General features: G+C 39.9%; 1 protein-coding gene across 1 annotated transcript in view; it reads left to right on the plus strand.

The window, feature by feature from the left end:
* The first annotated feature begins 1,122 nt into the window (after nt 1–1,122).
* The window catches only part of ralgapb (Ral GTPase activating protein non-catalytic subunit beta), a 32,317-nt gene continuing 7,023 nt past the window's right edge, over nt 1,123–26,416 (plus strand). Inside the window, 23 exon segments of the mRNA XM_034086528.2 lie at nt 1,123–1,421; nt 2,760–2,980; nt 6,755–6,957; nt 7,611–7,777; nt 8,540–8,726; nt 8,887–9,018; nt 9,305–9,483; nt 10,727–10,878; nt 11,571–11,808; nt 13,253–13,454; nt 14,036–14,073; nt 14,076–14,202; nt 14,324–14,438; nt 14,869–15,016; nt 15,514–15,578; nt 15,663–15,807; nt 16,955–17,085; nt 19,033–19,215; nt 19,308–19,456; nt 20,483–20,670; nt 20,787–20,890; nt 25,196–25,348; nt 26,102–26,311. Coding sequence (XP_033942419.1) covers nt 2,804–2,980; nt 6,755–6,957; nt 7,611–7,777; nt 8,540–8,726; nt 8,887–9,018; nt 9,305–9,483; nt 10,727–10,878; nt 11,571–11,808; nt 13,253–13,454; nt 14,036–14,073; nt 14,076–14,202; nt 14,324–14,438; nt 14,869–15,016; nt 15,514–15,578; nt 15,663–15,807; nt 16,955–17,085; nt 19,033–19,215; nt 19,308–19,456; nt 20,483–20,670; nt 20,787–20,890; nt 25,196–25,348; nt 26,102–26,311 — 3,393 coding nt within the window. The 5' untranslated portion in view covers nt 1,123–1,421; nt 2,760–2,803.

Below are 26,416 nucleotides of genomic sequence, written 5' to 3' on the forward strand. Positions count from 1 at the left end.
TACCAATTGTATTTTTTCTATTTAGTATTGTATATCATGCTAAATATTCTAAGTAATGGCCTCTGTCTTTAAAAGGGATTCAAATGATTGTTTACCATGCATAATGGGTCTAATGAAAGATTTGTTGGGAGTTTGTCGTATAATTGGGACTCAAATGTAGGATATTTGGGGCTCTGCCACTTAAATCAACTCCATTATTTTTAAAATGGGTCTGTTAAAAATCCCCCATTTTTTTTGCAATGGCAAAAGACGAATAAACCCACTCTCTAAACCACTTCAGATATCATTTGTATTAGTAGTTTCTTTTAAAATAGTGTTTGCCTTTATCATTTCTTTTACTACTGAGTGATAGTATTTTGAACTTTGCAAACCCCCTGCATGTGAATGAAGACAGTTATCATGTTGGGTGCTTCATTATTCAGTGTCTTGATTTTCAAATCCAAGAATTCTATCCCAAATACGTCAAAATGATTCCTATTGCCTTATAAAGACAATGGTGACCAGATAAGCCTTTTAACAATCAATTTGTAGGCAACATGAATCAAATATATATGTTGGCAGCTTTAAATGACTTGGCACAAAGTGTTGCCCATTAAGTGTAACTAGATTTTGGCTATATTCATAAGATGACCAAAAAATAGGCTCTACCAGTTTAGGAGCCAAAACCTGGCGGTTCCCAGTCAATTATTTTTTCCAAACAGTACAGGGTAGGCCTACCCTGATACCATATGGGACAGCAATACAAAACATTTTCTTTTTGCAACACCTGTTGTTTCATCTTAGCTTGTGTCTTCTAAATTGTGCAGCAAAACAGTGAAACCAGGCAACGCTTAGTACGGTAAATCCAAGGAGCTAAGGTCAATTATTTTTCCAAAAGTATTCAAAATACTTCATGAAGTTTTGATTATCTCATTTTAGTTTGAGCCTGTTACTTATATGGACCTTTATCAGATCTCCTGAGCATCATTACAACATCATGTTAGAGATTAACTCTTTTCATTATTCAGTATAATATTCTTTTGAGTAGTAAAAGTAAACTGGGCCTTCTGTTTTGCTACTCTTACCCCTTTCACACCAACGCGGTTCCAGGGCCGGTTCGGAGCTGGAGCTTGAAAAGAACCGGTGTTTCCTGTTCACACCGCAGCGGAGCCGCCTCTAAGCTCCGGTTCCGGTTCGTTTCAAGCACCAAAAAGTTGTCAGACGAAAGCACCTGAAGGCAGCACCAGGTCACATGCAGTTGCTGTGCAGGACGTTAGGGGGCGACAACCCACACATCCTGTTTCCCGTTAGCTCATCAAGCTGCAATATTCAATCCTTGACATTGCGAAGATGGACGCTGTTATGGTCTAGACCTGGATATATAGGAACCACAAACTGCGAGTTTCAGATCTCTGCTATGAGAACATTTCTCGTTCGTCCAGGTAAATAAAAACCCATCTGCATGCTTGGCTAGCGAGGAAACGTTAGCGTCTTTGCAAAGTTATGCAGCTAGCAAAATGACAGCCAGCTCAGCTAATGTCAACGGACGGGCTAGTGCAGCGAGCATTAGCTAAGCTAGCACCGTCGGTCCAACTACAGCGTAGTTTGAGACCTGATAACTTAACGCAAATAACTGCTCGTTTTTCTTAACAACAGCCTCTTGTCGTATCCTCCGAGATAGCTGCGTATCACAGAAACTAGCTAGCAGCTGATTTTAGCTAATGTCATCAGGAAGAGGAAGAAGATGTTTTGATGTCATTGCTAGCTAGCGTTAGCAGGCTAATCATTTTCAGAACCGTTTCCTGGTTGTGAATCCACAGCTTGTTCGGACCCGAGGTTGAGGATACAAATTCTCTATGGCTTCGTTTAAGCTAAGGGCAAACAAACGAGCTAACTATAAGTATTACATGTATGCTATGTTATGTGAGCTTTGATATGTTTTGTTATCTTTCGGTGGAGAAAACGTAGCGTTAGCAACAATATTCAAAACCTAGACTGAGATATCCTGTTTACTGTCAATCTAGCTCTAAGGTTACACATGACATTACTTTAAACTCACTAGGTTTTATTATACAGTCGTATTATGCTATGAATACAGCGGGCAAATGCCATGGGTTATGATATAGTTAATTTTTTCTGTTCAAAATGTTGTCATTCCAAACGTAAACCCTGCATTAACCCTTAACCATAAATACACTAGCTAGTTACTTAAGATAAGGGTACATAATTTAGCCTAGGTAAAGTTATTCTGCTTTTATGAACGAAATACTATCGCACTGTAAAATGTGTGTATTTCAGTGTTAGCAGGTTTACTTATTGATAGCTGTGGAGAAGTATTGCTGCTAGATATTAACCCAGAAGCCTTTTCATAGTTTCACCCACTTGCCTTATTAACCCTTAAATGGGCAAGCGCATGACAATATTTCGAAAATGAATTGCTATTTGCTAATGTATCTAGGCTAAAATGACACAATGTCGTGATCTTTAAAAAACGTGTTTTATCTCACAAGATAAATTGCCCATTTAGGGTTTAGAATTGTTATTGAACCCATATAAAATCCATGATACAGCCATTTGACCTCTGTATTACATCCATATTACACCTATATTACAACCATCTTATACTCAAATCTGATTATCTGTAGAGTATAGGCTTCAAAACACAAGTATATCTGTTCGTGATTATCCCTGGTTTCTAACTATATCTGGGCAATGTATTCTCCAGGACACAGAAACCATTTAAGGGTTAAACTGACTTCTTCATATGTGTGTGTCTGCAGGTGGAGGCTGGAGGTGTGTGTAGAGTGCAGTACACATCAGCAGCATGTATTCTGAGTGGCGCTCACTGCAGCTGGTGGTGCAGAGTGACCAGGGCCATCTCAGTGTTCTGCACAGCTATCCCACCACCGTGGGCACGGAGGTGGCAAATGCTGTGGTCAAACCTCTGGGTACAGCTGTAAGCCCTGTGGCCACAGAGAATATCCTGAAGACGGACAAGGAGGTGAGAAACACTGATACACCTTGTGTGTGTATGCACCAAACAATGCTTTCTAAGCTAATAGTTCCATCACCAAAGCTATGGAGAGCCTGTCAGCCTTCTAAATGAATTTCCATATGATTTAAAGGGGATTCACCATAACGTAACATACGTTATAGGAGCCAATAGATACTACACCGTTGGACCTGTCCTCCGTTAAAACATTTTTTTTCATTTTATTATGAAAATTCAATGTAAAGTTATTGTGCATGTAGTAATGCTAATAAAAAAGAACACAAGGGTTATAGTTAGACAAAACTCTAGGCTTCTGCTTTCTTCAGTTGAGTTTGAGCTACTACTGTGAGTTGTTTGACTGGGATGCAAATCATTTTGTGTACATACTGCTAAGTTGTATGTGTATTAAGTGAATAAATGCAGCATATTTTGCACATTGTTTGATATTACGGCAATTTAAGCAGTAATAAACCTAAAGGACCTGGTGGTGTTGTCTTATGCTGCACCAAATAAAGGTTATGAACATTAACAGTAAGGTATCAGATTTAAGAAAAAACAATGTCCCTCATTCAGAGGGCACTTCCATTTACACAGTTTGACCAATGTAGGTGTGGTCAGTAGCTGCACTGTGCGATTTGCTTCCCCTCACCTTTTTTTTAATATTATACATTTTATATTGTGTTTTAGATGGATGAAATTTAACTTTTCTTATTGAAGTCTAAATATTATACCTAATACTTAGAAAGCAAGGTATATGAGAGCGGTTTGGAAATGTGAAAGATAACTAAAACCCCTTTTTTTTTTTTTTTTTTAGAATAAAAAACAAAGCAATTTCAGACTTCATTTTGCAGAAGTAGAAGCATCATTAAAGCTATACTTCCCCTTTGGGGCATTATTATCAGATTTGTACACCAAGAGTCAGGTAGGTTTGTCCATTGCTTCCTTTTTTAGATGCATTAAAGCTTTCACACATTTCCCTACATCATACACTAAACTGAGACTCTGGATAAAGACCAGGGCTATGTTGGATTTATCATTGTCATTGTGTCATGAGGTTGCATGCACTGAGGACGAGGAGCAGGATTTATTTAAGGACCTCTCTGAATTTGGCTTTGTTCATCATTCCCTTAATTCTCACCTGTTCCCCAATTGCTGCCGTCAAAACCCTGGCATGATGCTGCCACTCACTTTGAGGTTAAGAGTTACATTGTTATCTCATCAGAATTATAAACGGGTTTATTACCATGTAGGTTGACACGTACGAGGAATTAGACTTGGTGTCGTGGTGCATACATGAAAGTAAAACAAACATTTAAAAAACACATAGCGAACTATTTTAAGAACACTACAAATAAAAAATGACAAAATATAGTAAAATTGAAAATAATATAAAGCAGTAATTTCCATTGAAATAGAATGCAATAAAGTATGTGCAGAAAGCAAACCAGATATATCTGTCCTCTTTTTTCTAATGCTCTTAAAGTCCATTTATATTCCATTAGGCAAATCCCAGTTGGGCTTTCATATTTTACTTAGGAGTATACTTGGTGAAGCTACTTAAGCGTTATAAAGGCATGACTGATGGAGTGCTACAGCTTCTCCTTTCTCTGCAGGAGGCTTCAGCCTGAAAATGAACACAGTTTGGATTCCTTCCTATCTCTATTTTTTTTCACTTATAATTATAATTTTGGCTATAGAAAGTCCGATACATTTGTGTTGTATTTTCCATATACAAAAAAAAAAAGCTCTCTGCGAGCAAGTGAACTGCAGAGCTTACAGCAAGCCAGCATAATGATATTATTATGACAGCAAGCATGTGTCAGGAAGGGATTTGAGAGGAGCTGTGTTTGGGTTCAAAACAATATTTCTCAGGTGCACCCTAAGTCTGAAGTGTTGCTGTTGCTTTTGAAGTTCACTTCATGTTCAGGATAATGCTTAGATTAGCCTTCCTGCCACTGCTGATCCAAGCTGTCTCTGCCTGAGTATTATCGGAAGACTGTAGTAAGTTATACAGAGTATTGCAGGAAACTGTCAAGGGAGAGCTGTAATGCAGGTTTTAATGTTGCTGTAATATGCTAGTAGTAGTAGTAGTAGTAGTACCTCCTTTATTTATCCAGGAAAAATAACTTGGATTCAGTTTCTGCAGGTCATTTAACATTTAGACATTTGGAGTTGTATCACTTGTAAGAAAACACCTTTGTTGGATTTACAACAATGTTGTTCTGGTCTGTTTCTGATTTGGCAGGAAACTAAAATACATATGGTTTGGAGAGGCGGTGAATTGTTATTGCTGTCATCATCTTGCCCTACACCTTTGACCTTTCTTGTGAGACAATAAATCAGATGTGCTAAATTCATGGTAACTCTCTCAGTGCAGACTGACATATAGAAACCATTTTGTTGAAAAGGAATGGCAGCACTTGACACCAGTGTTTCCCCTATATATAAATAATAATAAGTGCCGACCCTTTTTGATTTTTGATTGTTTGTTATGTGGATTTGTGTTACCGTATGTTCAAAAAGGTGTATTTTGCTAAATCTTGAGACATTGCCACTGTATGTAATAGGCAGGCCATCGGGAGGACCGGGAGGTTTCCCGATGGCCTGGCCTGGTGTTAAGTGGCCTGCTGGTCTTGCAATTTTTTTTAAATTATGTATTGTGAATGAGAGAGAGAGAGAGAGACTTGTATTTTTGTTAGCATCTGGTTAGCTAGCTGCTCTAAAAGACATAAGGAGCTGTTTCAACAACAAGGTGGAGGGAGAGTCCTCTGCTGTCAGACTGAGAGAGATTAACAGCTCAGGTGAGGTTAGGGACTCTTGAGTGTTTAGATAGTTAATTTTAGTCTAAGTTATCTCAGTGGGTCTCAAACAAATATGTGTTTACAAATTATGTAAACACATATTTCCAAGGCACTCCTTTATAATTATTAGGATAAATAAAAACAGGTTTGAAATCCTTCCAATGTATACTATAGTCTATAGGACAGTAAACAAAAAATATCGTTTAAAGTTGCATAAATAAATGTTAAGGTAAAATAAGATAAATGAACAACAAAAATAAAATAAGTTACATTTATTTGTTATTGGCTATGGTAGGTTATTGGTTATGTTCACATACTTATTTGATTATTAAAATGTAAACCAATCTTTTTCATATGGGTGTTTTAGAGTTGTACCCCTTAGATCAGGTGATTGTGTGCTCAAAGTGCACCAGATTGAATCATTTTACTTTTAAAATTTTCAAACAAATCTTCCCGGGTGGGCATACCCCCGGACCCCCCTAGAGGATGTGACGTCCACCCTCCAATTAAAACATGTTCATACAATACTGAATACATTTGAAGCCATTTTGACGTATATTATCTATGTCAATAAGTTTCTGTTTTTGTAGTGTATTTGTCTTTTGTAGAGATTTTTCATTTATTCTTTATATATAAAATCTCGCCTAGGGCCGCAAATTGGCTAGAACTGGCCCTGGTGCTAGGCCTCAAGAGCCTTTCTTGTGCTGGCAGACTCATGGAAACAAATCGGTGGGGCGCACTTCGCACGCACTAAAAAATTCCACGCGCTCCGCGCTCACATTATGCTGGGCCCACGTGCCTTAGCACCGCTGCTATGACTCCATCCTAGGGGAAACACTGGACACTATTGAAATATGTTATGTTATTGCCTCTGTGTATATACAGGACTCCTTGAAAGCATTTTACTACCGGGAAAAAGCTACAAAACAACCAATAACTTGAAACGTTCACTTAACTGAATGAAAAACGGTTTTGTCCTCAGGTGAAATGGACCATGGAGGTGTTGTGTTATGGCCTCACCCTCCCCCTGGAGGGAGACACCGTGAAGCTGTGTGTGGATGTGTACACAGACTGGATGATGGCCCTGGTGTCGCCCAGGGACTCCATGCCTACGCCGGTTGTCAAGGAGCCCAACATGTACGTCCAGACCATCCTCAAACACCTCTACAACGTCTTTGTGCCAAGGTAGGTTCACAGATGAGTGAAATTAAACGTATACTTTTGTTTTTGCACTATCTGTCTTAAACACATGTGGGAGTACTTATTTATTGATAGTTAGGGATGCACTGATTGCACATTTCTCAGCCTATACCAGTATTTAAATTACAACTTTGGCAGATGCTGATGTTTAATTTTTCTATTTTGTTTTTATTATTCCTTTTGGTGCCTGGGAAACAAATAATTCTGTATTATATTATTTCTTCCCGTAATTTATTCCAACTAATCATATAATAATATACAGGACACATAATAATAACTTTCCGGCTAAATATGACAAACTCACAATTGTCCGATTGTCTCGTTTTCCATCATTATCTATTACCTTTCCTTTTTATGCTAAAAAAACAAACATATTGAATATCATTAAATTGCCATTCATTCAATTAAATTGTTAAATAATACATATTCTGAACAAGGGCATGAAGAATAAAAGTAACCCTAACCATTACTTAGACTGTGCTTTCAATGTTAGTGTCAACACACACAATGGCACTAAAAAGACAGTGGCCATTCTCCCTTATATGAACCAACCAAATGCAATTTTACATAATTTTTTGTGTCCTCGCCTGTCCCTCTAATTCCCTCCCTTATTTCCCACTCTCCCTCTCTCCCTCCAGGCCTGAGCAGCATAGTCTGAACCACATCAGGCTCTGCCAGCAGGTTCTGACTGCAGTCCAGAAGTTGGCACGTGAGTCTGTTTCCATGGTGAGGGAAACCTGGGAGGTGCTATTGCTCTTCCTGCTTCGCATCAACGACACATTACTTGCCGCGCCAACGGTTGGAGGTATGTCCACCCCTGTCATTCACTAACTACGCTGCTGTATTCACATAGTTTTAAGTAAGGGATAATGTGCAGAAGAGAGGGATTAATAACTGGCCCGCTACTCATCATTCCGCTCATTACACGGCTACTTACTTTCAATGTCAGAAAGGACATCTTTTGTAAGTTTGGGAGACTTTGTTTCACAAACATTGGATATTGAATATGGAGTTCCACAAGGAAGCATTCTGGGTCCTATTCTTTTTTTCATTATACATGTTCCCTCTACATAATAATCCATTATAATGTATAATATAACTGTTACGCTGATGACACACAATTGCATTAAACACTGGAAGAGCACATACCGTGTTCCTTTTGGTGTTTACTTCCTGTCTGTTTTCTTCTGTTGATTTGTTCTGTTGACGTCTAGAGCTCTGTGTCTTTAACCCCTTTCCTTCTCTTGCTGTCTCTTCTTCTCTTTTCTTCACAGAGGACAGTTTAGCAATCATGAATAACAAAGTTTTGTGTTTTAAAAAATCAACAGTGTTTTCTGATAGAGTTAAACTAATGGGTTTTGTTGGGCCACAGCTGATTGACGGGACTTCCTTCTGCAAATTGATATAACTGCACATAGTCCTTTGGTCAAAGCGTCATGAGCAACGTTCTGCTATAGAAAAAGAGCAGACCGCTGAATGTCCAAATTGTCTAATCAGAATCAATTATTCAACTAAGCTGTGTGCTAATGATGATGACTTACATAAATAATCTCCTTGTATCAATCAGTTGGTGTTGCTGAGAAACTGGCAGAGAAACTGATGGCGGTGCTGTTCGAGGTGTGGCTACTGGCGTGCGCTCGCTGCTTTCCCACGCCGCCATATTGGAAGACAGCGAAGGAAATGCTGGCCAACTGGAGACACCACCCCCCGGTTGTAGAGCAGTGGAGCAGAGTGGCCTGTGCCCTCACCTCCAGGTTAGATAGCCATCAACTTAAACTAGGTTTTAGAGCCGGAAATGGTTTCATCCAGTTTGTTCCTGAAAAGGAGTTCTGTTCGTGACCAATAATTAAATAAAAAAGTGTCCTTAGCTCTGTGTGATAATCTGCATATTCCTGTATAATTTCTTCTAACCAGGCTCTTGCGCTTTACACATGGACCATCCTTCCCGCCCTTTAAAGTTCCCGATGAAGATGCCAGCCTGATCCCTTTAGAGATGGACAACGACTGTGTCGCCCAGACGTGGTACCGCTTCCTCCACATGCTAAGGTGCTAAAATAGGAATAGAATACATCATTAGTGTCCACCACCAGAAATGTCAATCACAAGAAACAACAGCATAAAAAGCAGACAGCAGTTGGTAATAAAAAGGTCACTATCTTGAGTTAAGTTGAAAGTGGGAGCTATTAGCCAAGATTTATGTCAATAGTTTTACTTACATTTGGGAGATATGTTTTCAGTAGTTTAGAGAATACTTTTTAAATGTCCAATGAGATTTAGCAGCTGTCTGTTAGCTTTTTCTTTCTCCTTGAATTTCCTTTTGTTTTGTTTCCAGCAACCCAGTGGACCTGAGCAACCCTGCGATAGTGAGCACCACTCCGAAGTTTCAGGAACAGTTTCTAAACTCCAGCGGCATCCCTCATGAAGTGGTGCTGCATCCGTGTTTGAAACAGCTGCCCCAGATCTTCTTCAGGGCCATGAGGGGCATCAGCTGCTTAGTGGATGCATTCTTAGGTAAAGACTTTCGAATGAAAAGCTCAGTCATGGGACAGTCAAGCTGTGATGTGTGCACCTTCTTTCTAAGGCACTACAAACCATGTTAAGATTTGTTTATGTGTTCATCCTAACTTCATGCAAAATACTCATACTTTAACAACTCATACTTTAACTTTAGCATTTTTTTATGATTACAACCTATTTTAAAATTGATTAAAAAAAATGTTCACTGTAACAAAGTCAATAATGTCAATCATGGCTGGATGGTAGGGCTGCACAAACAATCTAAAATGTATCCAAATTGAAATTTTGACTTGGCAATAATCAATATCTCAGTACCTTGTTTAATACAACTAAAATATTATTTTAAATGTAAGTCCAAACTACAAAGTACATTCTATGGACTTCATAAAAAAAATCTTATTTTGGAAAAAAGCCTCATGTGATAATTGTAATGGATCTTTTAATGATGTTGTGAATTATATTCCATAAGTGATCAATTCCGCTAATATGTCTTATCGCAATTGCAATATCGGTGAAACTAAGTAAAAGTCAAAAGATAAGTTATTTTTTTCCCAAATCATGCAGCCCTACTGGACAGTAACAAATTACACACAAAATCAAAAAGAAAAATAGATTTAATACATTGACAGCTATTTATTTTCTTTTAACAGCTTTACTCCTTTCTAGTTTTTACACCTGGCAGTACTCCCAAGTAAAATCCTGATGGAGGAACTCCGTCGGTATTACATGTTTAAAGATTTGAAAAGAAAATGTGATTTTTCTCCACACACTGTAGGTGTCTCTGTTGAAAAGAAAGATGTACGGGAGAGGGTGTTCACTTTTTCTCCTGTGCTGCACTCTCATGGTACCCACATCAGTTGATACATCATATAATGAGATGGGCATATGATGGAGTCTATTACCGGTGGTGCTGGTATTAACAACTCAAATGAAATGTTCCTGGCATTCGGATTAACTTACAAGATCATCAACAAGGGGCAAAAAGTCAATCAAATGGATGGATGTCAATGATTTCTGATTTGCACCTAACCATTGTCTTGCATGTCAACCAATGAGTTCTGTCTTTGATCGGTCATAACATTTGAAATGGGTAAAATGGCTTTAAATTATTTATTTTAACAAGTTCTGTCCACCGAATTAGTGGAAGTATTGCTAATCAGAAATCTTTTTAACTCCCTGCTTTGTAGGGAAAAACCGGAACTTGATATCCCAGCTGATTTTTACTTCCTGTCCACAGGTATATCACGTCCCAGATCTGACAGTGCCCCACCCACCCCGGTCAACAGAATGAGCATGTCTCCGCCCCCCTCCATCACCAACACCACACCCCCCCACAGCCGCAAGCAACGGCATACAGTGGTCACCAAAACCACGAGCAAGAGTTCAACGGTAAGTTTATGTTATTCTTATGACATAATTCATGGTTGATCTACTAGACACACTACGCTAGTGTGTTTGCTTTGTCAGGTTTACATATTTTTACATATTTGTTTTAAAGAAATACATTTAAATAGATGAGAAAAATGCTACAACACATGTCAATTGGTCTAAAGTCCACAACGTGTTGGGAACATACTCATAATCAGGATTTGTTTATAGAAACATAATTAGAAAAATGCTGTTATTTAAATGTGTCATTTCTGAAAAACTGACATAACTTTGATATTACACTAGTTATCAGTTTACAGATCGTAATACTTGATTGTGCTGTGATGGTGTTCTTTAATGAAAACTAATGACATCAAATGAATCACTAAAGTATGCTTTACCTGTTGTACTACCTTGATTTTTTTTATAAAGGCCGTCATCATTTCAGGTGTTAATTATAAAAATAAATCTCAACTTTTTATCATACAATAATGTAGTCTCTGTAATATGACAATATTAGATATATTAGAAATTTTAAATATAAAGAAAAAACAGGCCAAATCCTTTACCCCAACCCTAACCCATTCTTCAGATTAGTGCCAAAGAAAGCCCAGACAACTTTTCCACCAAAGGAAATAAAAAATGTCAGTAGCAGGCACAACTGAGCTAATCTTTTTTGTAGCCTAATCAAATGTCCCTTCCCCCCTCTGCAGGGCAGTGGCAGTCAACTAACCAAAGGGTCCCAGCAGCAGCAGCAGCAGCAGCAGACATCCTCCTCCCCGACGCTGCTCTCCAGCCCCAACCAGAGCAGCTGGGAGTCTCGACCCCTGCCCGCCCCGGCACGTCCCAAAGTCAACAGCATCCTCAACCTGTTCGGCCAGTGGCTCTTCGACGCGGCCCTGGTCCACTGTAAGCTCCACAGCGGCCTCAGCAGAGACCCCAGCATGACCGGTAAGAAGCCATGTTAATAGCGTTACATTAATGCATGGGCAGGTGGGTGTCTCGTCGCTGTTCATTAGTACATGTTTCTGTGGAGTTATATTCGTTTTTTAAGTGTCTGTTTTTTCTTTTTCTTTTTTTTACTGTATGGCGTTGGGATATCCTATCCTATTTTTTTTTCTTTCTCACCATTGGCCTCACAGTGGCCTAGTATGAGATTTCCATCTGATTCTGATCCATTTACATCCACCGACTATTTAAACCTGGCTTATATAGATTATAACCATATGCTAATGACTTTTTACTGTTATTTTATTGGTAAAATCGTTGCTACAGGATCAATCTCAGCCCGTACATGCATTGCATTTGAATAGAAATTTGGCTTTAATTGGCTCCATTTATTTTTCTCTTTTTGGTGTCCTGCATGTGTCTACCATGTCTGATTAAGAGTTGTAATAGGTCAAAAGTCATGTATTGAGGAGAAAAACACAATTCATGCGTGATATGAATTCACCCCAAAATATTGGATATGCTTTGATTTTGTGTCTCTCCACTATTTCTGTTATCTTGCAGCCTCTTTTATCCAAATTCTCCTTTCTTATAAATCTTGTAAGTAGGAACGGCAGCTCTTTTTTTTTTCCTCACTTGATTTGCGTTTCGTTGACAGTTCTTCCTGCTTTTCAGTTAAGTTCCTCATGATCCATCGCCATTATCGCCCATTGTTTTCCGTTCCCACTGCTTGTCATATATATATCTCTATATATATATATATATATATATATATATATATATATATATACTATATATAATATAAACGTTTCACCAGCGTTATCTCAGCGTTTCTCCAAAAGGTGATGGAATGGGTTTCACCAACTTACCACTTGTCTCAAACCATAACGTTGCAGTTTGTGACAACGCCATAATTTTTTTCTCATTTTTATTGTTTTTTGTTGTCACACTAATCCTTATATTTAGTGTCAGACCCTCCTCAGGTTTCAGCATTTATTGAGATCATTTTCCTTTTTGTATTGTCACTTGAGTTATGATTTTATCGGTTTGGTGCCTCAATGCATGAAGTGAATGATCTGTACCTGAGTCATCAAATTGCAACTGAATTGCGAGGGAAGCTGACACAGGGATTTGCTTTTTGTGGCCTTTGCAATTTTATATTAATTTGTATTACCAGCATGTTACACTTGGTCATACTTTGTGCCAGCAATAGGTCGTAATCTCTTTGTGTCAGAGTTCCCTTTTGAATGCTTTCAAATGAAGTGACTGGTTCTCTCTTGTGATAGCAATTGCAATGTCTGCTTTTTTCTTCATTTTACCTTTTTTTTATTGTATTGTGCGTAAAGTAGCTACATGTTTGCCTTGTTTCTCATACATGCATGTGTGCTAATGACCACATTTACAATTCAGGGTCCTTTCATGCTCTCTTTCTCCTCACTTTATACAGCGATAGCCACTCAAGTAGGTCTGGAGCTGAGAAGGAAGGGTTCCCAAATGTCCACCGACTCCATGGTGTCCAACCCCATGTTCGATGCCAACGAGTTCCCAGAGAGCTACGAGGCGGGGCGGGCGGAGGCCTGCGGGACGCTCTGCCGCATCTTCTGTAGCAAGAAGACCGGAGAAGACATTCTGCCCGTTTACCTGTCCAGGTAACCTAGACAATAAAGTTTTATTATAGAATACAGTAGAGACTTTATACAAATGTTACAGTAGCATACTAACAAGGCACTGCACATTACTAAACTATAATAAAATAAAATGTAACAATAAATATAGAAATATCAACAGTAGAAATATAAATATCTATGGTATTTGTGGAATATAAAATATACAGAATAATTTAGAATAAACTGTAATAGACCAATGTTTTACTAAGAATAAATATATAAAAAAATAGATACTTAAGTTACTATATAAAGAGATTATACAAGTGTGAATGTAGAATATAAAAAAATATATATTAAACTGCAATCCAATCCCAATGAGTATAGTTTCAGTGCAATATGTACAAATTGTTTTAGGTTTATTGAAAGGGGAAACAGACATTTTAATTAAAAAAACCTTTACATGAAATGCTGCATATACTTGCATATTTCTTCTGTGCAAGTTGCAATTTTTCTTTTTTTAATATGCCACATTTTCTTTTAAACTAGTTTCAGCATGGGATTAGTGCCTTTTCAACTGCTAATATATTAAACTGCAAAACTATACTCCTCCTGTTTTCATGCAGGTTCTACATGGTCCTGATTCAGGGTCTCCAGATTTCAGATTTATCTGCAGACCAGTTCTGGCTTCTATCGTCCTCAACTCATCGTCTCTGTTCTGCACCGACCTGAAAGGCATCAACGTGCTGGTGCCCTACTTTATAGCTGCCCTGGAAACTATTGTACCAGACAGGTCAGACTGGTTTTTTTTTTCATGTAATAAGCATATTTTATTTACTATGTAACTGTATGACGTTTGGAGAATATTGTCTTAAGTTTCTTGAAGCCCATGATATTTGTTTTCCTGTTGACAGGGAGCTGTCCAAATTCAAGATGTACGTAAATCCCACCGACCTGCGGAGAGCCTCCATCAACATCCTGCTTACCATGCTGTCTTTGCCGCATCATTTTGGCAACATCAAATCAGAGGTACGGCTTTAGTTTCTGTACATTTGAGTTAATTCATTAGTTAATTGAATCATTTATTGTCATTGCGTTCGCTTATTTAATCTTTGTTGAACATTTTCTGCACCATAAGCACTTGTAGTCCTATTTCTACTAGGGGTGCATGATTTGGAAAAAGGACACTGCAAGTGTAATATGATTTTAATATAGAACAGATTTATAATTTGATTCATAAATGTCATTATCATTGAAAAATATATTTTAAAAGATCAGATTTCTTTTTATAGAGGATCTGTACCAACAAATATGTTGTGTTAAGTTTGTAGAAAATGCGATTTGATATTAACACATATTTAGCCAAATATTGTGCTGACTGCGGCTTGAATAATGCACAAGTCCATATTGCAAATTCATTGTGCAGCTTTATTCCTACTATGTTGATTTTGTGCTTCAGGTTCTGTTGGAAGGAAAGTTCAACGAGGAGGATGGGTGGCCACATGACCAGCCCGTGTCTTTCCTGTCCCTGAGGCTGCGCCTCGTCAACGTCCTCATAGGAGCCCTTCAGACTGAGACGGACCCCACCAACACACAGCTCATCCTGGGTATCTGATCTACTTATTTTGGCTTCTACTTGTTCTACTTTGAATGACTTAATGGACGTCTTTGTTTTAGGGGGGTACTTGTTTATATTTCCAGTCCCTGCAGAGAACATGCCACAGTGTCCCTGTAGTGAGCCAAAGGACATGTGACTTAGAACTGTGTTTAACATTAGGGCCTGCACGATTCGGGAAAATTGCGATTTATTTTGAGTGACATAGAAATTGCGATATGTTTCACCATATTGGAGGGATTGATCATTTTTGCATATTCTCATATAATTGAAATGTTATCAAAGCAATCGAGGTGTGATTATTTGATAAGAGGATCTGTACCAAAAATGTTTTCTTGAATCTGTAGAAAACGATTTGTAGGCCAGAATTTCTCTGCAGCACTACAATACTTTATTCAAAATGGTATTTAACAAGTCTTTATTTTTCAGTAAAAGGTAAATGAATGGCCTTTTACTCTATGCACTGTTTAATAATTCACCTCCCCTCAGGTGCAATGCTAAACATTGTTCAAGACTCGGCACTGCTGGAGTCAATAGGTGCACAGACTGAAACGGTAAGGCTCGGATGAACGATTAACTTTTTATAACGCCAGAAGCAGCGTCGGGGACTTGAAGATGGCTGTGTTTTGTGCTGACAGGGGAGCATAGACGGGAGCCACATGGCGGTGAGGAGTCACGGTCACAGCCGCACCAACAGCGGCATCAGCTTCAACAGCGGCGGGAGCACGGAGGCCACCAGCCCCGACTCTGAGAGACCTGGCCAGGCCCTGCTGCGAGACTACGGTAAGACACGCAGCCACTAAACTAACATCCTTCCTCCTGCTCGCTGAATTAACCCTTTAGACAGATGGTGCATAACTGGAGGCTGGAATATTATGTGATTGTTATCGGTACCTGCTTGTTTTTCCCTGCAAAACATGTTAACACATTTGTTCCTCATAGCTAACGTGGTTAAAGTGGTATGCAGAGTTAAGAAGCGTTGGGTAAAATGTCTCTGTAGGTAATAAGTGATTTGCAGTGATGCTGTGCTGTTTTGCAGATTCTTTTGAGCTAAATGCATTTTTTTGTCTCTGAGTGTTGGGAGGATTTTCTCGTTTTCTTCCGTAGGGCTGAGTGATGTTTGACTAAAGAATGTTTTTTTTTGTTGCTCTTATTGTATTTTTGCTCACAACTTGTTACTGAACACTGCTGATCATGGGCGACTCTGTCCAGCAGGAAGCGGGAGGGGGTGGGGGGGTTTCCCGTTGTTCCTGTCTCATTGTTATTTCTGAGGCCCGGTGCAGGACAGAAAGCAGCAAGACTTGAGAGAGGGAGGGGGTTTGAAGACAACTGCAGCCAATTCAGCATGATTTGGGATTCTTTTGCTCAACAAACAATAACAAAAATGAAGCCAGATGTAAATCTTACACAGGTTTTATACAGAAGCCTCACGCAATTACATTTCAAAGCATCACCATCGCCAATAGTTACTGTGGAGGTTATGGAAAGAGATCATTCTACTTGTGTCACATGCTTTACTTAAGGCTGTGTAACGTCCAGTGGTTGATCCTTTTTGATTGTTATTATTTTTAAAAAACTATTTTGAATGGGCCCTTTTATGCTTTTAGGGGGGTTTTCCCTTTCCTGTAGTGCGTTATATAGAGTGTGTAAGCATGTACTTTATTAATAAAGTCAGTTTTGGAAGAACATATCACACACAAAGTTTATGATTCTTTTAAAGTCAAAACTTGATCGCTCAGCCCTAATTCTCAGCGTTTTATCTACCTGTATTTTTGTATGTGCTTTAAACTCTACTCCTAATGCATGTTTAAAAAACGAATACCAAGGCATGTTTTTGCTGTTGTCCTGTTTGCCTCAAACTGCGTTGCCTGACTCTTGCTTTGCTCTACTCTTCGCGGTGTTTGGTATTTCTGGGTGTTATATGGTCTAGCTCTTCCAGATACGGCGGCGGGCCTGCTGGTGCGCAGCATCCACCTGGTCACCCAGAGACTCAACTCCCAGTGGAGGCAGGACATGAGCATCTCACTGGCTGCACTGGAGCTGCTGGCGGGGCTAGCCAAGGTAAAGGCACAACGTCAGTACACTGCAGTGTAACAATCACGCATCCCGATGCATCACAATGCGTTGCATCCTCAATTTTCTATATTACTGCACATGGCTTCTTTTACATCAATGAATACATGCAGTAAATAAATATGAATTCCCTTTTTATTATTTAGAAAGTGCGTCAGAAATCAATAACATAAATATCTTGACATTTAATTTATAAACCAAAGTAAACCAATTGTATAGGTCTAGCCTCCCTATATCTGTGTGTGAAATTGTTCCATCGTCAAAAACAAAAAACTAATGCTTCTGCAGTCTAGCTGCAGCTTCTAGCAACGGTCTTCTGTTAAACTCATCGGGGGCACCAAAAATTGGGGTTAAAAAAATAAAAAAAAAAGTTAGAAATTAAAGAAATATATATTTTTTTAAATTTCATAACAAAACAATTTCCCGATTTTGGATCAACAAAGTACATCTTATTATCCTATACTAACATAACTACGCCTATATTGCGTACAGTGCCCATAAACTATGGCGCACCCCCCCCACAAAATCAACTGTCCCAGCCCCAGTAAAAACCAGAGGTTTATGTGAAATTGTTATTTTTTTTTAAATAATGGTTTTAGTGTGCAATTATAGGTTTTAATTTTGCATTAGTGTTCATTTAAAGTAAATCAAACTCCCAAAAAACGTATACAGCTTCTGTGTGCTTTTATTAACATTGGAATTTACTGTATAAGCGGGAGAGAGCTGAGAGGCTCTGATAACTTCAGCTCAGTGAGGTAAAGGCACACCTTTATATGATCATTATAGTTATAAAAAAACAAGAGAATAGATGAAAAGGGGAGTGATTTGTAAAATATCCATAAAGAAAAAGAAAATCTGCTTACAGTTCTGTTTCATATTGATGTTGAGAGATGTATCCATAAATCTCTTCATGTTGCTCTCAAAGTGCACCAGATTGATGCTTTTAACTTCAATATTAAGAAAAAAATAATCTTCCCGGGGGGAGCATGACCCACCTAGAGGAAGTTAGGCCCCCCCCACTTAAATCCTGTTCAAATGGATGGGAAACTAAATACATTTGCACACATCTTGTGTCCATATCTTTCTGTTTTTGGTGGTCATGCCACAACCGTGCACGAGCATGCATGCGCGAGTCATAGTGAGTGTCTGCATTTTGGGGGGGGGGGGCGCCAGCTAAAATCTTGCCTAGGGCAGCAAATTGGTCAGGGCCGGCCCTGACTTTACACAAGTATTTATCGTCTGAAAATAGCAAGAGGACATTCATACTCTGCAATCTAAGACTTAATTAAATCCACCAAAAACCTGACATGACGACAACGAGTGTTTTTCAAAAACATAAATCGATGTGTGTGTGTCTGAGCCGCAGCGACACGGACTGATTCAGAGCGGGTCCTTCTGCTGTTGGTTCTGGACTGGTGTTCTTGTGTTGGTGGATAAAGCAGACTGCTCCGTGTTTGGACTCGCTGTGCCGCTGTCAATTCTGTTCCCTGATCTCTGTGTCACCGACCGATTTGAAGTGACACAAAAAAGATAAAAAAATGTTATTGTCCAGCCGCGGCCGGAAGATCAGGAAGCAACGTTACTATGCTATAACCGATTATGTTCTGTTACTGCATCGATGCAGAATCGTCCACGTATGTACAATAAGTCAAATGGACAGTAATTGGCTGTAAATTAAAATATGTGACACTTGATGTTACATAAACTAGGGTTGCTGAGGAGCAGGGTGAGAAAAGGTCAAGGCAAAATTAAGACTTTATTTAAAATGAGCAAAAATGCTAGTTCTATAAATACTGTCAAAAATAAATAAATACTGTACCAAATAATCGGACAATTGCTTAAGCATCGAGGCATACAAAAAACGTTACAGCTGCATTACATTAATAATTTTATATTGTAGCTTCAGTAATAAATGTTCCTGTATTTTCTACGCAGGTGAAGGTGGGAGTAGACTCTGCAGACCGTAAGCGGGCCGTCAGCTCTATATGTGGGTACATCGTGTACCAGTGCAGCCGTCCAGCTCCCCTCCAGTCCCGAGACCTCCACTCCATGATTGTAGCTGCCTTCCAGTTTCTCTGTGTGTGGCTCACAGAACACCCCGACATGCTGGATGAGAAGGTGAAGACTGAATTTAACGTCTAGCCTCATTTATGTGGAAAGAAAACTCTTTGTCTGTGGTTCTGTCTATCATTTTTCTCTTTTTGCATCAGGATTGTCTGGTAGAGGTGTTGGAGATTGTGGAGCTGGGAATATCTGGCAGTAAGTCTCGACAGGAACTGGAAGTCCGACATAAAGGGGAGAAGGAGCACAACCCGGCCTCAATGAGGGTGAAGGATGCTGCGGAGGCCACTTTATCCTGGTGAGATTCCTCAAAAGACGATTACAGTATGGATCTGATTTGACGTTTTTTCAATATGGTTAAGACAAGGTGTACCACTCTATTTAATCGACATTTTCAAAGTGCTTTGGTTTAAAAAGGAAAACATTTACTTGATTTATTGGATTATGTGTTTTGGAATCCAGTGTTAAGGCAAAGAATGTCTTTGCATATATCAAACTTTTGTAACTTTCATAAAACAGTAACCATTAACGCTCCATCGACTCTGTCAGGTTGACATCCAGACAGCAGTGTATTTGTATTAGACGCGTATCCTGATTTGAACCATGGTTGTTGACAAGAAAGCAGACAGATGTCTATTGTAGAGGAGCACATCCTCACTGCTAATGTTGCTTTCTATGCTAAATAGCTTGCAGAGCCCCATTATGTCAGTTGTCAATACAGTATATAGTATTTGTCATATTTAGATAATGATTATTTGTTAAAATAGTCTTCAAATAGTTTTTTAGCTGTCATTGTTATGTCCTATTTTTATTTTATTTACTTATGCTACTTACTCTTCTTTCTGTGTCTTTGTATGAACCACATAATACTAAAGCAAATTCTTCATATGTGTAAACCTACTTGGTCATAAAAACCGGTTCTGATTATTTCCTTAAAACACTAAAAATATATCATCACAAAAGAACCACATTTAATCCAATAAATCCTCTAAATCAAATGTTGAAGTATATATACACAATCTTTTAGGGTGATGACATCACAAATATGATGATACAAATGTATAAAACATTAATTAAAATACTTCCTTTCAAAATTCATGTTAACACATCTGAATATCACGTTTTATTTTGTTTACAAAACATTTGCATTAAAAAAAGTAATGTTGTGCTTTCTGTCTTAGTATTTCTTTTAAATGTTGTATTTGTTCTATTTTTCTGCTGATACAATGACCTAGTTTTGCTGAATTCCCACACAGATGGCTGTTAAATAAAGTTAAAATGGCTGACCCTCCCTGTTGACCCAGTTTTCTGTGGTGTCCCCTAGTATCATGCAGGTGTTGGGGGCCTTCCCCTCCCCCAGCGGGCCCGCCTCCACCTGCAGCCTGCTGAATGAAGACACCCTGATCCGCTACGCCAGACTCAGCGCCACGGGAGCCAGCAACTTCCGCTACTTCGTCCTGGACAACTCGGTCATCCTCGCCATGCTGGAGCAACCCCTCGGCAACGAGCAGAGTCAGTACCCTTTGACCTTACACCAGTTTATTGAGATATAGGATGGTTAATTGGTTAATATTTTATTGTACAAGCAGAGACTGTCATTAAAGTCAAATAAATGACTGTCTCCTCAGACCCGAGTCCATCAGTGACGGTTCTGATCCGAGGCACGGCAGGCAGACATGCCTGGACCATGCAGCTCTTCCACCAACCCAGAGGAGCCCGGGCCAATCAGAGGGTGAGAACTACCTGTAGTTTACTGCATCATGATTAGGGTTGGGTACCGAGGACCGAGGACATTTAGATTCCAACGGCATCATTTAGAAATGTGAATATCGGTTCCGCTTTTCGATGCCTGAGGAAATGTTTCTCGCCGCTCTCCGTAGCCTACTGTAGGACTGCGGCGAGGCGGGAAATGTAGCGTTGTACCCATAGACTGTATATATAAATGGACGTAGTGTCCGTGACGTCACTCATAGGATTCTGCAGAGTTGCCGAGAAGCCCTTAGTAGGCGGAGTCGGCCACTAACGGCTCGACTGTCACGTCAGAGTCTAATCCCGCCTGATCCAAATAAGGGCAAAGAGGCGGAGCCGAGGCGGGACCTGCTGCCTCCGAACTGGAAGTAAACAGAGCTAGCTCAGGCAAAGAAGCTAAGCTAACATGAAATACATGCATTCCAAGTTACTGCTAACAGTGTCGTTCCCCTATATAAACGTTACATTCATAATCAAATGAGACAATCTGCAAGAGAATTAGCTATATTTTGTTATTCTTAATGCTTGTCATTCACACGTTGAGAAAAGACGGACTCCACCGCCCGGACCTAACTGAGCCGCAGTGGGCTAGCTCCGGGACGGCGGCTGGAGCTAGCCCCCTGCGGCTCCGTTAGCTCCGGCGGCCACCACTGGGATAATTGGGTCCCCTATTAACATTTGCTCCCGTTTAGCATTATGGGCGTCATAGCCATAGACTATAAAAGTCTTACCCAAGGCTGAATCATAAACTAAAATGTATATGTATTAGGGGTGTTGAAAATAATCGTTTCTACGATGCATTGCGATGCGGACGTGGACGATTCGGTCTCGATGCAGTGACGGAAGATAATCGGTTATAGAGTAGTAACGTTGCTTCCTGATTTTCCGGCCGCGGCTTTACTATAACGTTTTTTCTGTCACTTTAATATCAAATCGGTCGGTGACGCAGAGATCAGGGAACATACGTGACAGCGGCACAGCAACACCGAACACGGAGCAGTCTGCTTTATCCACCAACACAAGAACACCAGTCCAGAACCCACAGCAGAAGGACCCGCTCTGAATCACTCCGTGTTGCTGCGGCTCAGAGACACAGACAGGGATTTATGTTTTTCAAAAATAATCGCGTTACAATCATGTCAGGTTTTTGGTGGATTTAATTAAGTCTTGGATTGCAGAGTATGAATGTCCTCTAGCAATTTTCAGATGATATATACGTGTGTAAAGTTTGTGAAGGCAGGAGGAAAAAAGCTTCCGCGATCACCGTCTCCTCTCCGTTCCTCCAAGCCCCGCCCCCTCCCTGAAAATAATGAGTGACATGCTGATAGTGACCCGATAGAAACTTTATTATTCACTTAATCACTGAGATATAATGAAGCTAATTTTATCTTTCATTCATTGGATTTATGTAACAGTAAAACAGAGAATGTAAGTGTGCACCCACATGCAGTATTTTAGTTTGTATATGCTGTTGTAAATACTCCTGTTGTCTGCTGTGTTCAGACTCACGTCCTGTGTGTGATGCCTCATTCAGGACATTCAGTGTCCTTTCTTAACAGAAGGCCGTGGCTAGAAGCTGCAGCTAGACTGCAGAAGCATTAGCTTTTTGAGGATGGAACAACTTCACACACGGAGGCTAGACCTATACAATTCATTTATTCTGGTTTATAAATGAATGTCAAGACATTTATGTTATTGATTTCTGAAGCACTTTCTAAATAATAAAAAGAGAGTTCATATGTATTTACTGCATGTATGCGTTGATGAAAAATAAGCCATGTGCAGTAATCTAGAAAATTGAGGATGCAACGCATTGGTATGAATCGAGATGCACCGGGATGCACCGGGATATCGAACCGAATCGAATCGTTGACAGGATAATCGTAATCGAATCGAATCGTGAGACCAGTGAAGATGCACAGCCCTAATATGTATGCATAAAGGGTTACGTCCTTAGCTGGCTAATAAGTAACAAGCTAAGCTACCAAGCACACAAACCCCTGCGAACGGGGTTAACATGTATAATATTATAATTTTAGACTTCTTGGAAGTTCTGTTAGTACATTCAAGCGCACAGCACGACATTTTAATTGTCTGGTATTTGTAACAATATTCCCTAAAAGGCACAATCACCACGAACACGGCTAAAGCTAAAGGGTCAAGTACAGTACTATGACTAACTAACGTTGTAGCCTCTATGGTTGTAGAGTGGACAAGTTGCTGTTAGCTGACAGTGAGGCATGTACGTGTCCATCAACGTGACCACGCCCTAATTTATGCAAAAACTTTAAGACCTAATATAAATAAAAGGGTCGTGTTAGAAAACAATTCACTCACAGATTCATAATCATGAAGGTGGAATCTAACTATATCGATAATAATATTTGTTGCATCCATGGGTAGAGACATGTTTTTTTCTGCTGTAAAGTTGGGCATTTTAACATGGGGTCTATGGAAATTGCTCCTTTCGGCAGCCAGTCCCTAGCGGCCCATGTATGAACTGCAGTGTGTGGCACTTCCGTATTGGCTTCCCGGCTGTTCCCCAGAGTTTGCCGCTTGGTTGTACCTACACTTCCTACAGTGTAACCTGAGACCAGGGCCGGCCCGTCGCACTGGCGTTATAGATGTTCGCCTAGGGCGCCAGATCTGTGGAGGCGCTGCGCTGACAGCTCTGGGAGGGAAAACAAATGTTTTGACCGTTGGTGCTCATCCTAATTTTCGGCCTTGATGTAACAACATTCATAATTAAGTAAATGTAACACCCTTTTCATCCCAGTTACACGTTTCATTTGCCCTGTACGATGGGCGCTGCAAGTGATGAAAATGGGGGATGTTGGCTTATTTGGCAACCGCAGCTCACAGCCAAAGTGCGAGAGAGCGAGGGAGAAAGAGAGGGTGCACTGGAACCGGCGCTGTTGTTATTAGCATCTGGTGCTAGCTGCTCTAACGGAAGAAGAAGATGTTTCTACAATGATGTGGAGGGAGAGTCCTCTCCACTAGGCTGAGACTGATAACTTCAGCTCAGTGAGGTAAAGGACTCTGAGTGTTTAGATAGTTCACTTTAGTCGAAGTTATCTCAGTAGGTCTCAAACGTTTTGATAACAATTTATGTAAACACATATTTCCAAGGCACTCCTTTATAATTATTGGGTTAGGGTTATGGAATTGCGAACCGGAATCGAAAAGTAGAATCGGAATCAGAATCGTGGGAATTCAAACGATACCCAACCCTAATTATGATGGACAACATGCTGCTGGTAGTGCCGAAAACCAGGCTAAAAACTAGAGAGCACCGAGCCTTCGCAGCAGCTGGTCCCAGGCTCTGGAACACTCTGCCCTTACCTGTGAGGTCGGCCCAGACACTAGGGGCTTTTAAATCCTCTCTAAAAACACACTTTTTCTCTCTGGCCTTTTAAAAGTGAGCAGAGCATGACATTTTTCATTTTGTATTTTAACTGTGTCTGCCTTTATATTTGTTGTTTTTAACTTAAATGCTACAAATTGCAATATGTTCCGTATATTTTTTATTCATGTACAGCACTTTGGCGCGACCGAAAGTTGTTTTAAAATGTGCTTTATAAATAAACTTGATTTGATTTGAACATCACCAATACTAATCCAGGACTAAGAGATGCAACAATTGCTTATTTTTGTCAGATTTCTTGTCTAACCTGCAAATTCCCTTTTTTTTTTTTTTTTTTTTTGCTGTAATTGACAGAATTTGAAATATATAATTGACAGCATATACAAACTTTTGTGTAGCTGTTTTTCTTGGAAAATCTAATGTACTTGTGTGTTCTTTATAAAAGAATTACACTTACATGTTCTGTAAAACTGCACCAAGTTAAACTTTCTCTCACTCTTACACATTTCAAAATATAATTGCTTCAAGGTCCCTTGACAGTCGTGAACTGTCAACGGGGGGCGGGGCGCACGCTCGTGAACCGTTAGCGCTGTGTTATGCATGCCCACTGCACCTCACGGGAGTGCGCACAGCGTAAAGACATTTCAATGATTTGTAGGGCAAAGTTGGGTTTGGAAACGGTATCATTTCCTTTTTGGCAGGCATGCTTAACACCGGAGCCTCGCTGCGGGGAAACTTTGGAGCTGTTCCGAGTTTGTTCTAATCCGTCAAAATGACGGACTGCTTTCAGATTTTTCCGTCATTGTTAAAAAAAATCCATCATAGACGGAAAATATTCGGTTAACGCGACCTCTGATCTATATATATATATATATATTTATATATATATATATATATATATCCACTCCTCTCCTCCTGCAGCAGGTGTTTGTTCCAGAGGGCCGTCCAAAACCCAACAACGGTGTGGGCATCAAGTACAACGTGAAGCAGAGGCCCTTCCCCGAAGAGGTGGATAAGATTCCTCTGGTCAAAGCGGACGTCAGTATTCCTGACTTGGATGACATTGTCAGTAAAGAGGTGAGATCTGCTTCGTGCTGAACCATGTCATTGATATTGTATCCACATAATTCATCAATACAGGATTCTATTCTACTTCGGGCACAAGCTGAAACCACTTTGATGTCATGGATATAAATACCACTATAGACTAAAGTGATCCCTCATATGATGTGTTATCATACAAACTCAGGTGGGTTGTATGGGCTGGCTGGATGAATCAAGAGCTGCAAATGCTCTGATCAGTCATTTCCCACACGTGAGTTGTTGGAGAGATGACGTTTCACTTTGGTGTCTCTTGGGGGGGAAAAGGGTCAAATCAACTGTTTGGTGGAAGACATGCAATGATTTCAGATGATAACCCTAACCCTGTTTCTCAATCCAATTCAACAACCTTGCAATCATTTTAAGCTTTTACTGTAAAACCACAGTGAAAAGTGACAACAGAGATGAATCAATACCACTTCTCAAAGATTAAAGCTTAGAAAATAGGGAATTTTTGCAGAGATATTGTACTTGGAAAAAACAGCTACCTCAATCGAATCCAATATTCGATCGAGTTTACGGTAGCTGTTTTTTCCAATAAAATGTTTGATACTAATGTTTTAAATCACGGGTGCACACTTTTATTGACTTTAGAAGGTGACACCTCAGTGTTTGGACTGGGTCTTCATGGGTTAATGCTGAATGTATCCAATCAGGTGCAACAGCGTCTTTAAAACCGTCTCAAAATCTGTCTTAAAATGTGGCCACCCCCTTCTTCTTCTCCGTTAGCTGGAACTGCAACATGACAAGCTCCGGGCTCTGATGACAAAGCAGATGGAGTACGAGAACTCCCTGGAGCGACACAGCGAGGAGATCTGGAAGTCCAAGCCTTACCCCGACCCTCAGACGGACTGCAAACCCCCGTCCCCCGCGCAGGAGTTCCAAACAGCTCGCCTCTTCCTCTCACACTTCGGCTTTCTGTCTCTGGAGGCGCTCAAGGTCGGTACAGGATTGGTTGATGAGAAAAAAGTCCTCCAGCTTCTAATACGTTACTTTTGCATTTTAACTCTATTTAAGCCTGTGGTCTATTGAAAATTATAGTGT

This window comes from Pseudochaenichthys georgianus, chromosome 7 (assembly GCF_902827115.2).
Source record: "Pseudochaenichthys georgianus chromosome 7, fPseGeo1.2, whole genome shotgun sequence".
NCBI classification, from domain to species: Eukaryota; Metazoa; Chordata; class Actinopteri; order Perciformes; family Channichthyidae; genus Pseudochaenichthys; species Pseudochaenichthys georgianus.